Source organism: Nanorana parkeri, unplaced genomic scaffold (genome assembly GCF_000935625.1).
Source record: "Nanorana parkeri isolate BGI_ZX_2015 unplaced genomic scaffold, ASM93562v1 scaffold729, whole genome shotgun sequence".
In the NCBI taxonomy this organism is placed as follows: domain Eukaryota; kingdom Metazoa; phylum Chordata; class Amphibia; order Anura; family Dicroglossidae; genus Nanorana; species Nanorana parkeri.
The window spans coordinates 307790-323788 of record NW_017306997.1 but is presented as its reverse complement, the minus strand read 5'-3'; the positions used below and the strand labels follow the sequence as shown (position 1 = coordinate 323788).

The following is a 15999-nucleotide window of genomic DNA, read 5'->3' as shown; positions in this document are numbered from 1 at the left end:
TAAGCTGCATTTTTTAGATCTACAAATACTGCATGTAAACCCTATGTAGAAAATGTCATGCAAACGTAAACATGTTAAAGTAGAACTATGCCCTCCCATTATAAGAAATAGGTATATCTGTAGTTCAAGAAAGCCCCACGCATACCTGCTGAGCCTGCCAGAGAAGTCCACCTAATGCAGCTTCCTGTGATAGTGTGGCAGCAATGCTGCACCACCCCTGAATTCAGATCATAGTTGCCACTCTCATGTAGCCTATGCCTGCTTGCACTACAATTGAATAAAATGTTTTTGCAGGGGGCTTAACTATTAGCATTGTCACTGCTGATTCTTCTGCATGTAGCTTGTCAGCACCTGGCTACACCTAACTCTGCCAACTGTTTTCTGGGTTGGTGGAACGAACTATGCTGCTGTAACACTCCCACTGTGAGCTGCAGTGTCTCGGAGGGGGAGCACATGAGATACAAATAAAAGAGCAATTTGGCTCAGTCAGGGGAAGTAAAGGAAGTTGTGGCATACATAGTAACTGGATTTGCTAGTTTTGTCTGTCATAAAGGAGCTTTTAGTGGCCATACAACATAGCCCAGCGCAGTCTCTGAAAACCCTTTGCTGTAAAAAAATCACCTCCTTACCACTGCTGGTAAGTAGCAGTGATGCTGCATCTCAGTGATGTGACATAGCCACATGGCTGGTAGTAGGAGTGGTGCTGCATTTCAGTGATGTGACATAGCCACATGGCTGGTAGTAGGAGTGATGCTGCATCTCAGTGATGTGACATAACCACATGGCTGGTAGTAGGAGTGGTGCTGCATCTCAGTGATGTGACATAGCCACATGGCTGGTAGTAGGAGTGATGCTGCATCTCAGTGATGTGACATAGCCACTTGGCTGGTAGTAGCAGTGATGCTGCATTTCAGTGATGTGACATAGCCACGTGGCTGGTAGTAGCAGTGATGCTGCATCTCAGTGATGTGACATAGCCACGTGGCTGGTAGTAGGAGTGGTGCTGCATTTCAGTGATGGGGCATAGCCACATGGCTAGTAGTGGTGCTGCATCTTCGTAATGTGACCTAGCCACAAGGACCTACAAGCTATAATCTCTGTGTTCGAGTTGCACAGCTGTGATACATTGCTCCAAGCATTACTATGTCCTTGTATTGGCTGGGTACACTTATTCAGTTTTGAGAGACCAGTGTCTAACTCTGGAGAGGATATCTAGGGGGTTACTAAATAAATGAGATAAGGACAACTTCCTCATCACCTACTCACTGAAGTACTCCACGTCCCAGTGAGTCCTAACGTTCTGCATCTCAGAGCTTTCATCATATTGTTCATATTATTGAGTGGTGCAGAATGAAAACCAAAAGCCTGTAATGTGTAAATACATTTTCACTTTGTAATAAGTAGACGGGATGCTACTGCAGAGCACAGAATAGGACATTATAGATGAATGATGGTCTTTGTGAGAAGCTATTAAGTACATCTTAAAAACTGATGTGCTGTAAATGGTTCCTGGAAACCTGGATTATTACATCCTCTGCTCAGTCCTCTCTTTCCAAGAAAACCTCACTGAACAGACCACATAAGTGCAAAAGATTGGAATCATTTTGTCTGCTGCCTGCCTGCCAGGATCTCGTACCGGATATATTGCACGCTTCTTTGTTATATTGTCACAAAGCAAATGCCTAAATGATACAAAAGAGAATTGGACTAAGCGTCTGCCTAAGAAAATACACTAAACCCTTTTGTGCGTGCCCTTCGAAAGCTAGTTTCCGTTTGCAAGGGACCGGACTTCACCAGCTGCTGTCCTGCCATCCAATGAAGGCTCTCTTATTAACACTGAAGTGTTCTGGTTGGACATGGGAATGGCACGTAGTGGGTTCAGCCCCAGTCTTATGGACCCTGATTGACTAATTTCAGAGCGACACACATAGAATATTTTTTTGGTCTAAGAAAAGTAATAGCAGGCATCTTGTATATTCTGATCTTAGGTAGGTTGTTTCTTTCTTTTAAATGTTCTAGAGGATAAAAGGTTTATTTACAAAGCTGGGCTATAACTAGGTCCATAGTTGCAATACTGGTTGGTGTTAATTATCGTATACAATGATTCTGGGTACACTATCTTGATATCGCTGTTATCGTGGATAACAGCAATATCAAATCTACCTTTATGGTTATAGTATGTGGACAACCCTCCAAATTATTGAGTTTCAGGTTTTCATTACTGTTAATTCTATATGATGTTAGGTGTTTTTCAAAGAAGGTATTTGCTATGACTTTACAGTCCTCTTTTGTATGGATCAGTTGTAATACTTTGACATGGTTGGGATAACTTGCAGAATATGGAACGGATATGGCTTGATGTAATGAAGCCTGGTATATAGGTAATAATTTATCATGCTTGCAGTCACAGGCGTCCCGCAAGGCATTCTTCCATTCTGGTTCATCTAGTGAATATGCTTACACATTGAAAAACCTCCACTGTTTTGAGGGTCTCCCACGGTGTGTAGGGTTTACTATACTCCCAGAACGAGGTCAGAATCCATATGTTCAGGAGCCCCCTTTCTCTAGTGTGCAGCTTGATTTATTTCCTGTCACACGAGGCTAATTCCTTAAAACTAGAAGCTGAAGAAGTGCCAAGGAACTGCCATCGCAGCCGACTCCCCCCTAACCCCCCAAAAATCTCCACATGATTTCCTTCCAAGAGGCCCTAACTCACCCATAATGGCCGCACTCCCTCCGACTTAGCCGTGCATCCTCCAATATCACTTCCATATCAATCACAGCAGATTTTATGCTAACGAGGTCCTCCTGCCTCCCCCCAACCAGTCCACCACATCTGGATGTAAATTCCTTCCTTGCACTGAGGTCACCGGGACCCTGGGTATGGCACAAAACGAGGACTGATCTTTACATGGGAAAGGAAGAAAGGGCCTGAAGTCCCTCCTTCCAAGATGTGTTTAATTTGTTTGGACTACAGCCACGTACAGATTGGTTTCCTTAACTCGGCGTCTGCCGGGTGAGCTTTAAGAGCAACGACAGGCAGCAAGCAAAGTCAATCGGTGAACTGAATAATGTTATCCAGGAGTCATTATCACTTTGCTGTCTGTCTCTCAATCTGAGTTTTATAAAAATCCAATGTGCACAGGTTTCACAGACTTCTGTCAGATTTCCGGCTTCCCTCCTATGCTTCAATGTTTAAGGATAAGACTGAAGTTAGCTCAAGGACTGGGGAGGTGCTTAAACCTGTGAACAACACTGGCCCCTGTTTTTATAGGCTCCTATTTAGGGCCATTCATAAGAAGAGGATATAAGCACACCCAAAGATATTTCATATTAGCATTTTTTGTGATCAGGAGTCTTCAAGACATTTTGGTCCTAAGGCTTTTTGCGCTAGACAATGACCCGCCATGTTTAAAGAACGTTTATTAATTAATTATAGCAGTAACTCCAGTCTTTCCTGATATTCTTATATGGTGCTCGGGTGGCAAGTGATGAAAGTGAAACTCTAGGCAAATAGAGAAAACAATTTTAAGTGTATATGTATATATGTGTATATATATATATATACACACACACTAAAAATCTTTAAGTTAGATCTATTTAAAGACATGCTTCCTGGTAGCCCACCCTCCCAGCAAGCTATACTTGGTCATTTGTGCTCCCTTGCCATCTCCCCATTCTGTCAGTGTTCTTGCTGCATTGCTGTAATATAGCATGGGTGCAGGTGACAACCCCTGAGTGGCCAATCACCATGCCCAAAGATTGTCACATGGGGGTGTTGACATCCACATGGGTAAGCTCTGACATTGGAAGGGTAAGTATACTTTGCTTGGTGGCACTGCCAGTCTTACCTAAATAAAAAGGTACCAGCTTAAAGAGGAGCTTTACCCACCAATTTAATGTCTCCCTATTTCCAGTGTGCTTTTTTTTTTGTCAGCTCTCAAACCCTCAATTGGCTGGTTTTGTAGTTTATCACATGCAGTACCATGGCAACTGCAACCCAAAAAAAGAGGCTAAGATGGCACCTTTCTTGGCTGTTATAGAAAGGAGGGTGTAGTACCACTTTAGGTATTGCTAGTACAAGTACTGCAGTCTGTAATATGCATATCTGCATCCTTTAATCACCTACACATCAGCACTCTGTGTAGGTGGGTCTGGCAGTGAGATCCACTCGGGGATCTGTTTCTATGCACCATACTGCAAGTGTAATACTAGGAGCTTTCAGAAGGTAGGAGCACATTGATGACCTCATCAATATGCGTCTCCTTCATTGTCCATTCAAGCTGCCCCGGGAGGAGAGATGGCTATGGAAAAAGAACTAGAGCATAAGTTGTTTCCCATAGTTGCCTATGAGATGGAATGATCATCATCAGTTGTGGGGTGTGTGTGACTAAGAGTAAGATGGAACATATATAGAGGGCTGAGATTTACCTATAGTTCCATTTTAAGTAGCCAGACCTCATTTCCTTCCATTTTAAACAGACCACCTTGGATAACTGGCTGGAATTTGGGTACCAGATGTACTTTTCAGGCTCATTCATTGGCTCCTGGGCTTCATCCAGCCCTGAATGTTATCACTGAATATTAAGATGTTTAGCCATGCTCAGTGGAACAGAATATCCTCTTTGATTCTGGCAATGTGCTCTCTCATGCTTCGTGTCACAATAAAGTAGCTACAACACTGCACGTTGTTTACTGCGGGCTGGCATGCCCTTATCCCTCCTGTAGTACAGATATTTCCTAACCAGTTGTCTTTGTGTTACGTCCTTTTCTAGTCAGAGGAGCATGTCGCTCCCCTGCGGCCATCCCGCTACCCCAAATCTCTGCACGCATTTTAGTTCGACCACAAGCCATTTCTGCTGGAATAATTCCAAGGGTGATGCCATTCCTGCTCTCATTTGTATTCAGGACCCTAATGGAATAGGGCCCTCACGGAGAAGTTGCATGCATTGTAAGGTGTCCTGAGGGTATTGAAAATACTAAGAGAAGGCTGCCGCCATGCTGTATAGGTAGCTCATTAGGGAGACCAGCAGTGTAATTATTAAGTCTCTATGTGTGGCTCAGGACTAATGCTAATCACCTGTGTTTTTTTTTTATTTTCTCTTCTGCAGCACCAACGTGGTGATGAATTATTCAGAGATAGAGTCTAAGGTTCGAGAGGCGACCAACGATGACCCCTGGGGACCTTCCGGGCAGCTCATGGGAGAGATCGCCAAGTAAGTAATGCCTGATTTCCCGGGAGAAGCAAGACAATTCTCTGCCATTTAGAAGTTGTAGCGAAGGGAGAGCGCTGGGAAGTTTATTCACCCTCTGCTCCATGCACGGAATAGAAATACGATGGGGGGGTGGGGGGCGAGATTAATAAAGAGTCGCACATCCTTGGAATATATGGGTAGTGTTTAAATGTATGTACAAAGCACAGATAGGGAGACTTTCAGCCATGTTGCCCCTGGGAAATGTATGCAGATCTGGTGCAGCAACAGTTGCTTCAAAGAGACCCTGTCACCATACCATTTAATTTTACCAAAAATCTTCCCATAATGTTATATGTGCATTTAACATATTTTAGGCATGTTATTAACCTGTAAAAGACTTTCTACTTGTGGTATCCAAAAGCCATGAGACTGCTGCTGGCTACTACTATTTGATGTGATATCGGCACACCCAAAGCTGTCACTCATTATAGCAGGGGTAGGTAAAATCCGGCCCTCCAGCTCTGGCGAAACTACAAATCATATCATGCATCTGCCCTAGGGCTGCAACTAACGATTGTTTTCCTAATCAATTAGTCGGCTGATCTTTATTTTTTTTTTTGTTCGATTTAATCAGATTTAAAAAAAGAAAATTAAATACTATCTTTTTATTTGTGTATCTATTTAAAATAAAATACACAAATGGAGTGTTACAAACAAGGTTTACTTCAGAATAAAACCGCATGCACACTTTTTTTGCAATTGCACCGCACTGGAACACGCATTCCGGTGTGGGCGATCGCACTGTGAACGGGAGGTGCGTTTGGGGAGCCATTAAAATGAATGTAGGAGGGGTATAGGAGTTGTAGGGTTAAGTTTGGAGGAGGGGTATAGGAGTTGTAGGGTTAGGTGTGGAGGAGAGGTGGATATGTTAGGGAGATAGGTGTGGAGGAGGGGTATAGGGTTGGGGAATGGTTACAGGGAATTGGTATAGGAGTTGGGGTTAAAGGTACGTAGTAGGGGTATAGGAGTTGGGGATTAGGTATGGGGAGGGGTATAGGAGTTGAGGGGTTAGATGTGGAGGAGTCCCCATAATACAGAATCATGCAGACAGAGGTGTGTATTGTGGTCTGTCTCCCTCCACTAGCAGGTTATGAGGGAGCTGTAGATTTTGGAGAACAAGCACTCGGACTGCAAAGTCCTGCACACCTGCTGGGAAGTGATCACCGGCTATCCTTACAGGTGATATCAGACTCGCACATTGATACACTCAGACTACAAGGGACTGGGATGACAGGCAGGAACTCTCCATGGCCTCCATTGTGTGGCTGATCAGGGCTCTCCGCAGCACGGGCAGTCACCGGGTCACCCAGCCGCTCTCACTAGGAGGACCACTGACCCACCACACCTCTGCCATCTTCACCGATCTACGCTTGTAGTACAACAGCCTAGCAGACACTATTCCATAGGTCTTATTACTCGCAATGGCTTTTGGGAAAACTTTGTGAAATATTTCCTGGCCGAGAGTGATTTCCTGCGTTTGAAATTGCCAGCCACAGAAGGTGGCAGGAGCTAAACTATCTGCAGGTTTTTAGCAACTTCAAAAGTGCCCGCCTTCCAATGAAACAATACAACAAAGAAATGTATGAACAATGACAACTCCAGCTTGGCTTTCGGCAGTGCAAAGCGATTTATTTGTCCAGCTTTTTATATGTCTACTCCTAGCGGCAAGTGGATTGTTTGTAGCTGAATAATCAAAGTTTGGATGTTCCAGAAGCAGGCAATCTTGCTTGATTTTTGAGAATTTTACTCTAGAGCAGGGTCAGTAAAAGGGTCGCTCTCTCTACACTCGGTGTTCAGTCTAAGTAAACACAGACTTTATTTTTAAATGCTTGGCATCAGGCTCAGCAAGCAATTGAAAAGTAGCTTTGCCAAAGCCATCTAAGCACCTTTCAGGCTTTTTTTCTGTGAGTGGTTCTTTTGTGTTGATTGTGGCAGGTAAACCCCCCAGTGGTCTCTTACATTTTTCATGGGGCACTGGAGGTTGGATCTTTTAAGTTCAAGTTCTTGGACTGCACAGATGCCACGCTACCAGATAGATTTAAAAAACATTTTTGCATCAGAGAGAATGCTGCGGGAGGAGTGAAATCACAGCAGAGTAGGCATTAATGACACCCAGAACTTTAAGGTGCATGGGTCTAGAGCCAGCAACAGCCCAAGACAAGGGCATAAAACTGGGTATACACTAGTAGATTTTTTTTAGTATGAACGAAAAATCTCATTGGAGCATTTGATAATTCCATCAGAGACTTAAAGGAGTATTATGAGGTGAGTGATTTTCACTCAGCCTCATAATCTGAGCCGACCTGTGACAATGAAACTGTCACAGGTCGGCTCAGTAGATCGGGAAGTGAGCTAACGCATACGAGCGCTCGCTCACTTCCTTATCTATCCCTGCAGAGAGCCGTGACTGTCACTCACGGCGCCCTGCAGGGATTCCCCCCTCCCTCCCCTGTCCAATCCTCCAGCGCTGACTGGCGGAACGGACGGGCGAGTGGGGGGTTACAGCTGGCTCTGCCTCTAGATAGGCAGAGCCAGCTGTCACTCACGCAGCTGGGTGGATCCAGACAGAATTGTCGGGATCCGTTCCGGCTGCGGCGTCTCAGTATACCGCGAGATTAGGGTGACGGGAGGACGCTAGTTTGTGTCCTCCCATTACCCTTAGGAGAACTATGGGGAAAAGCCCTAACCCCATAGTTCTCCTTTTAATGAATGTCCTTTCATATTGAATTTGATTTTGGAAATAAATGGGTTTTCTGCAAAATAAACCTCATCACTGTTAGAATTTTGTTCAAGGAAAACTTTCCATGCTGATTTTTTTTCCCGTCACTTTGGTCAAATGTATTGTCAATTTAACCCCATTAACCGCTGGAAAAAATGAAAAAACATTCCAAAAACAAAATTCTACCGGTGTATGGCCAGGTTAAGAAGCCTACGGTGACTAAGCCTATGCGATCCCACCCGTAAGTGAAATGTCACTTTTAAATGGAATCTTTTAGGCTCCTTTCACTTGGTCTGGTCGTCCAGCTTCGGTTTGTGTCCCCACCTATACCCACTGTTCTTCCCCATCTGGGTTGGCAGAGGCAGCGGGGATCCAAAGGGACACAGAGCCGATCCAGCTGCCAGTGCCCAGCGAGGAGGAGAGAAGCTGTCAGGACTGACCGCGTTAGCGAGAAGGAAGAGAGTTGCGGTAGGGGGTGGAATGGTTCAGGGTGGAGAGCGGGGAGGATCAGCAAATATGTGAAATATTTGCTGATCCTTCTATCTACTGTTCAAACATCGGTGTGATAAGTTCTGATCCCACCAGTGTTAGTAACTAAATACTATGTGCTCAGTTATTTACAGTGTCCCCAATTATGAATGATTAGGAAGTGCTCTACATCGCTTCCTGTTCATTCATAATTGTGGACATGGTAACTGATCTCGTCAGTTTATGAATGGGCAGAAGCACTCAGTATAGAGGATTCCTGTTCATTCATAACAGAGGCTGCAGAAAAGAGAATTTAGAACTGTGTCCTAAGTCTCTCTCACTATTTTAAAAGGGAAATATCAGAGGTCTGTTTAGACCCATGATATTTCCCCAAAAACCTTTAACACTTGCCTGAAGTGAATAGCTAAGCCCCTTTCTTCATCTCTAACCACTCCCATGACTGTCACAGGAAGGGTACAGGAGGCTTTGACATGCGGCCTTTGACAACCTGGCCCCCTAAAGATACCCATGTACAAAAGCGCACACACACACAAAAACCCTTAGTAGCATCAAGTACCCCAGCTTCTAGATGCTTATTCATGGGTGACATCACTGGGCGTTTTCCCAGGATTCTGAGAACGTCGAAAAATTCTCATGGGAAGCTTTGGAGTGTGGAAGAGCATCTTCTTGAAGTGAAGACACCCAAGCAGTTCACTTAGTAGCTCATCTACTCTTGATTCCCCCTCCCAGCAGTGACATAGTTCAGCTCCTCCTGCTCCCCACTCTGAGCAGTGACTCAACAGCTTAGCTCCTCCTCCCTCTCCCAGCAGTGACTTGGGAGGCAACTCTCCCCGCTGTCCCCTCCAGCAGCATATTAGAAGGCTGATGGTAGGGTGTGCAGGGGGAATTGAGCTGCCAAGTCACTGCTCTGCGGAGGCCTGAAATGAGTGTACGTGTTTTACACTCCAAATAAGGTTAAAAAAAGTAAATCACGAGATGCACTGAAACTGCGCATCTCACCACTTACCCACCAGACCCCAAACAGCACAATGGCCTCACACTAAAACCTTTTGTGTTTTTAGAAGGTTAGCTAGTGGGACCGAGCCCTAAGAATATGCAAATGTTTGCAAGTCTAAAGCCTGAACACAGATTTAAGCTCGTCTCAAATCTGATATCTCTTTATGGATGTCGTATTTACTCAGAGAATATATGAAATAAAACTTTTTTTTTTTAGCAAGCTTACAGGAATGTGCTGTTTTTTTGTTTTTTTTAATGGTTTTACAGGTCGCGTGACTGCTATATATGCCCTTAGCCTAGTGCAAACACAGAGTGTCCTGCATATGAAGCGTATGAAATAAAACTTGTTAAAAAAACAAATTGGAGAAATAAGATTGTTTCATGATTTAGCAAAAGTTTCACTTTTATATAAGTTCTCTGCTGCCATCTACAGGTTGTTTCGACTAAGTGCAGTGAAATGATAATCTCTGATATTTTCCTTCCAGGGCAACGTTTATGTACGAGCAGTTCCCAGACCTGATGAACATGTTGTGGACGAGGATGTTAAAAGACAATAAGAAGAACTGGCGTAGAGTTTACAAGGTATTGGACAGGGGCTGTTTTGCATGGGGTTTGTCTGCGCATGTGGTGTTTAAAATCACCTGGTGGCATTACCTACAGCAAGCAATTAAAGTAGAAGTAAAGTCATTTTTAGGGCTGCAACAACTAATCGACAATCGATTATAATCGATTATTGAAAAAGTTGTCAACCTGTTAGCCCTGTTCGATTTTGAAAATAATCGTTAGCTGCAGCTCTAGTCATTTTTTTAATGCATACTCTGAAATGGCAAGTTAGAAAAAGCGTATGCATGCACACTTGGAAAAACTGTGCAGAACCATGCAATGTTTGGGATTCTCTGTGACCTCTTGGGCTTCACCTCTGCTAACTGAACAGCCCAGAGGTCATAGGCTTTGCTCACCTTCCTCTAAGTGTGTCATCATGCTGCGGTGTTTGCATAAGGGGGAAAGACCATTGCTGCACAGAACAAAGTGGCTTTTCCTAGTGCCATCCTGTGTTCTCCCTTTTCATGTGTTGATATTAGCACTTTTTAAAACGGGTATCAAATGGTTGAAAAAAGAGCAGGAGTGAAGAAGGATTGGGTGAGGATAGAACTGCCATATTAGATTCCTAATTTCTGGAAAAGAAACCTCTGTGAGAAAACTGATATACTCCTCTATTCTCTGAGTCATATGCCACATCCTGACTCGGGCAGTGTTCAGCGCCCTGGAACTGGTGTGCAAGTTTGTGAGTCAGGGCTTGGCTGCTTATGGTGGAGCTTGCGCCACAGATTCCCTTTTTGAAAGGTTACAACCTGTGAAAAACCCGCTTGCAGAACTCAGTACCTCAAGCTAAAATATACACACGAGACGTAATGGGGAACTACTTATGCTTTCTCTTTGGTTACACCTCAGAGCCCTGGATATCCTTTGTCATGTATTTATTTGTAAAACAAGGATTGTATATTTACAGTTTTAAACAAACGAAGGGTTTGAAAACGTAAAAGAAAAATGTAAAGTTGTCAAAACCCATTATAGATTCTCTTTTAAAGTGGAAGTGTTGTGTTTGAACTGTATCTACATGGCTGTAGAGTTCAAATACATAGTTTTAACATGTATGTTTTGTTTTTTTTAGGCAATGAGTGCCATAGATACTTATTCATTCCCAATAAAAAAAATTCAGTGGTATGTAGGAGCATTGGCAGAGACAAAAAAATATGGAATGCCAGTTTTAGGTAGAGTGGGGACTTGCCTATTGGGAAATTTTCTTATCACTCCCTGCACAGACATCAGGACAGGGTGTGTAGGGAAAGCACTTAAAAGGTAGGGGCTCACTCCACTTTAAAAATTGTTGTTTAGTAATGTGGGGAAAAGTTAGACTTTATATATTCAAGTAAGTGTTGGGAAAGGTTAGATCTTATATACTCAAATACGTGTTGGGAAGGGTTAGATCTTATATACCCTAAGTGTTGGGAAAGGTTAGACTTTGCATATTTGTAAAAGTGTTGGAAAGGGTTAAACCTTTTATCTTATATTGTAAAGCGCTGTGCAAACTATTGGCGCTATATAAATCCTGTATAATAATGATAATACTCGTATAACTTTTGGGAAAGGATAGAACTTACATATTCAGTGTGTTGGGAAGGGTTACATACGTGTATATATAATGGTAAGTACTTTTGTTAAAATCTATCTGATCGTGGGGGGTGAGTGTTATGTGCACACATGCCTGCTTTTTGGTTTGAAGTATGTTACAGAGCAGATGATCTGCCGCTCAAGGTGAAGGGAAGCAGGAGGTATTGGAGCCTGCGGGGTGCAGCGTACACTATCTCCCTGCGCTCCCCAGAGAGCTGTACCTGTTAATATTTAATGCCTTTACTCACACTAGTTCTACATCCAGTCTGTCTTCTGAGGATTTTGCAACGAAATCTCAGTTTCAGTAATCAGAAACCGAAAGAGCAGAACTGTTGGTATCAGGCTTCGAACACTGGCAAATTTGCGTTCTGCGTCAGCTCCTTAGAGGCTGTTGAAGTAGCAGGCCAAGCTAGCTTGCAAGCCTTCCCCTGTGCAAAGGGTAACTTTATCTGCAGCAGGTTTGCCCATTCACACTGATGCTATGTAGGGGTACTTAAGAAGAGACTTCCAGGAGCTCCATAGTGACCACAGTGTAGCATATCTGGCAATCAGCGCTATTATCAGCCCTGTCAGGTGGTGCTGCTATGTGACGTTGACAGCTGGGAGCCTGACGGGGTAAATAATAGCGATTGACAATGGCTTCTCCAGAGAGCCTCACGGTCATTTCCGCTAATGGCAAGGTAGACTATGAAGAGTGCTTACACCAGGGTGACATATGGCAAGCTGGAGCTTGGTTGTGCCCACTGCCCGGGCAGTGCAGAGCCCAAATGAGCAAAGCGGTCATGTGACCTGTGAAAAAAGGCATTCAGGAGCCCTTTTTTGATAGTCAGTGCTCGCTGCTTTTATTTATGAGAATTTTGTGACAACTTAGTGTTGGGAAAGTAATTTAGTTTATAGTCCCTTTAATGTCCAGTTGAAGTCACAGAAATAGAAAGGAATTTAGACCAGGGCTGGACAAATCTCAGGAGCCAGGTAGCCAATGCACCTTAAAAATTACAGCTGGTGCCTGACTTTTGAGGTTTTCTCTGGTTGTTTTTAATAGAGCTGGCTACTAACAGAAATCCTGCTGGCTCCTGGATTGGGCAGACTGGCTTCTGAATACCATATTAATTTGTCCACCCCTGAGTAGGACAAACATTGAGCTAAACACCTCCATTTTCATAGTGGACTATGACTGTGTATGTCAATAGATCCCAGAATAGGACCCAGTGCATTCCATAACAAACCTGGCCAGACACGCCCCGTCCTTCTCAACAATACAAGTTTTTATAAGGACACACCTGAGGGGTGTGGCTGCTACTCAGCTCTGCCTGCACAGAACATTGGAGTGCGAGAACAGGAAGCACCAGTGTGAAAAGGGTATTTGAAAACATTTTCAAGCAAATATCTATCACAAAGTGGAACATGGGGAGAGTTGGGGGGGTATGGGAGAAAAAGAGAATTTAACACTGAAACATCAGTTGGGCAAAATAAAAAGATTCCATTACATTAACACTCCTTATTTCTGACCTCCATGTAGTCATTGCTGTGTTGACCTCTACTATTGCGAGCAGCTAATAGCTATATTTGTACCATCTGCAGATAGCGAGTCCTCCCTCATTCCATCTGTGTGTGTTGATTATGAAGTGCACGGGAACACATGCTCCAGCTCTGATCCCACACACTTGTCTGCAGCCATGTGCTTTGAGTTGGCTCCAGGAGTCAATTGGAGGCAATTGACTCCTGAGCCCCGTTCCATCATTTGCATTTAATAGCATTTGTCTCTTTTTTTTTTTTTTTTCCCTCGACAATCTCCACCCTGCTTTCAGAAAGCTGCAATCAGTCTGGAAACAAAATTGAGTTATTTTAGCTGATCTTTGCCTAAACTTCAGTATTGTTGTCTGTACTTTTTACTAAAGAAAGTGTAGGTGATCGGTGAATGTAAGATAACCATCTCCAATGGGCTGTCATAACAAATTTTAGAAATCTAAAAGCGAGGTCAGATGGCTGGTGTTAGATTTACAATGACAGAGTGTAAACACGAAAAATCAGCTTCTCTTATTTTCTTCTCTTTTGGTCTTTTAAATATACCATTGAAAGCATTTCCAGATCACTCTGTTCTCAAAGGAATCTATTCAGCCCTTCAGATTCTTATATGGGACTACAAATCAGTATCCTCCTGTGATGTGGAGATGAGGAAAGGAGAGGATCTGTAGTTTCAGCAAAAGACAATTAGGGCTGACACCGTTTCTTTCAAATTCAGTCCAGAAAAGGCTTTTTGCTGTCACCCCACAACAAGAAAATTGGGGTCTGAGTGCACGGTTAAATATTCATGCTTTAAGAGCTGTTTGGAAGAAATCAGTAATAGTCTCATAGTCTAGTTTAACTATATTGGACAGAATATAGGAGGATAATTACCTCTATTAAGTCACTACTGCTAACATTTCAGGATTTGTCCTCATTTATGTCCCTTCGAGGGCTACAACAGGCACACAGACAGCAATAGAATATTAAAGTGGAATAGCCAAGGGTTAGAACGTCTGTCAGGTTACTGTTGTTAGCAGGAGTGAGTTCCCTGGCACTAGATCCTAAATGCTTGGTCGCCTTCTATAAGACTTTAGGGTTCCACACTTCGATGTGCAATGGCTTTGGTGAGAAAGCTTTCAAAAGAAAAGGCCTCTAGGTGGCATTTCAGGGGAGATATATGAAATAGAAAACAGAGACCACAAGACCAGTGGTATAGGCAAGTAAGATAGTTAATAGAGCTCAGGGATCACTCCAACAGCTAGTTTGGCTGGAGCGATCCCACCATAAAACTCCTAAAATAAGAGTTCTCTACATTCCACTTATTCCTACTTGAGTTTGAAGGCTGAGGGAGAGGCTGATGGGAAGGGCGAAGGAGGGGTAAATCTGCACTTCAAAGATATTGGAGTTTTCGGTTTTAATGATTTTTATTAAGATTTCCAAGTACAAAATAAATGTGACTTTGCAGATGTAAATTACAAGGTGGCTTAATTCTCCAGTAAAAACATTGCATGTAGCTAGAATCATTTTGGCGCAGCTTATTGTGTGTATCCATGCACAACTTTTGTGATTTAAGAGGTTGGAGGAAGATGGGTTTCAACGGTAGGATGCCCTCTCATGGGTGAAGTACAGAGTAATGGAGTGCTACTTCAGACATATTAAACAAGAATGCAGAAAAATTAATAGATTTCAAAGATAATATAAACAATAAAAGCAAAACTGAAGGTAGAGTGAGGAAAATGGGCAGGAGTGGATCAAGGGGAAAGAAAATGGGGAATGGGGAATAAGTGGGCAGGTACCGTGGGATACTCTCCTCAATATTGGAAGCCCTAAGGCCCCGTTCACATTGAGCGATTTATCGCGCGGTAATTCCCGCGATATCGCGGCAATTTATCGCGCGATATCGCTCTCCAATGCGGCAAAGGGTCCTGCTGTCGCGGGTCGTGCGTTGCTACAGCAGGACCCTTTTTGGAGCGGATTTAGCCGCGATTCAAGCTTGTTCAATGCAAGCATTTGCGCGATATCACGTAAAATGCAAATCGCGCCATTTGCGAACCGCTCAATGTGAACGGGGCCTAATAAAGGGCGCCCTATAATCACAGAATAGCTACATCCCTGTGGCTGATATTCCGCTCACTTTTTTTTTTTTCCCCTAGGCACAGGAATTCTTAGGGCAGGTGAAGAAAACGTGAGTGGAAAGGTTCAGACAGCAACAAAAACCAGATAGAAGTTCTGACAAGTCTTCATTCTGTCCAAGGCTATAAAAAGAAATTATTTTTGCGTTGTTACACTTTAATAGTGGCCTTCTGGGGGCTGACATACTAAATAAAGACAGTGGTGGTGTCCATATACTGATATAGCACAGAATTTTTTTCTGTAGCATGAGGGACATTGGGCGATTACACTTCTGGGGTAACTTTTCCAAAAAATTGCAGTTGAATAAAAGAGGAATAGTCTAAAAAGTCTTCTTACCAGATTTTTTTTAGTTTTGGATAGAGTGGGGAAAAGTTTATTTCTCTGTGACCCCATCGAGGTATTCTACCACTTCTCTTGTGCATGACACTAGAAAAGGGGGAGCCATTGATATCAGGATAGGAGGGCACAGTCGGCAATAAAAACAGAAGCACCTATCCTTTAACATTGTACTAATGTTTTTTGCCATTTTCTGTTTCCACATTGAACAAATTCTTCAGATGGTGTATGTGTGGGAGGGAGAGCAGGTGCCTCAGACAGTCTTTGTTGCCCAATCAGTGGGAGGCAGGTGAAGGGTTAAAGCAGAACTGCAGCCAAAAAGAGCAAACATGAATAGCCTACTAAAAATACTAAAAGATGAAATGACAAAATCAGCTTTTGCTGCAAAATCCA

General features: G+C 43.3%; 1 protein-coding gene across 2 annotated transcripts in view; it reads left to right on the top strand.

The window, feature by feature from the left end:
- The window catches only part of CLINT1 (clathrin interactor 1), a 78340-nt gene that overhangs the window by 41453 nt on the left and 20888 nt on the right, over positions 1 to 15999 (top strand). For both annotated transcript variants that reach the window (XM_018564140.1, XM_018564139.1), the window contains exons 2-3: positions 5112 to 5216; positions 9945 to 10041. In XM_018564140.1, coding sequence (XP_018419642.1) covers positions 5112 to 5216; positions 9945 to 10041 — 202 coding nt within the window. The remainder of the gene's footprint in view (positions 1 to 5111; positions 5217 to 9944; positions 10042 to 15999) is intronic.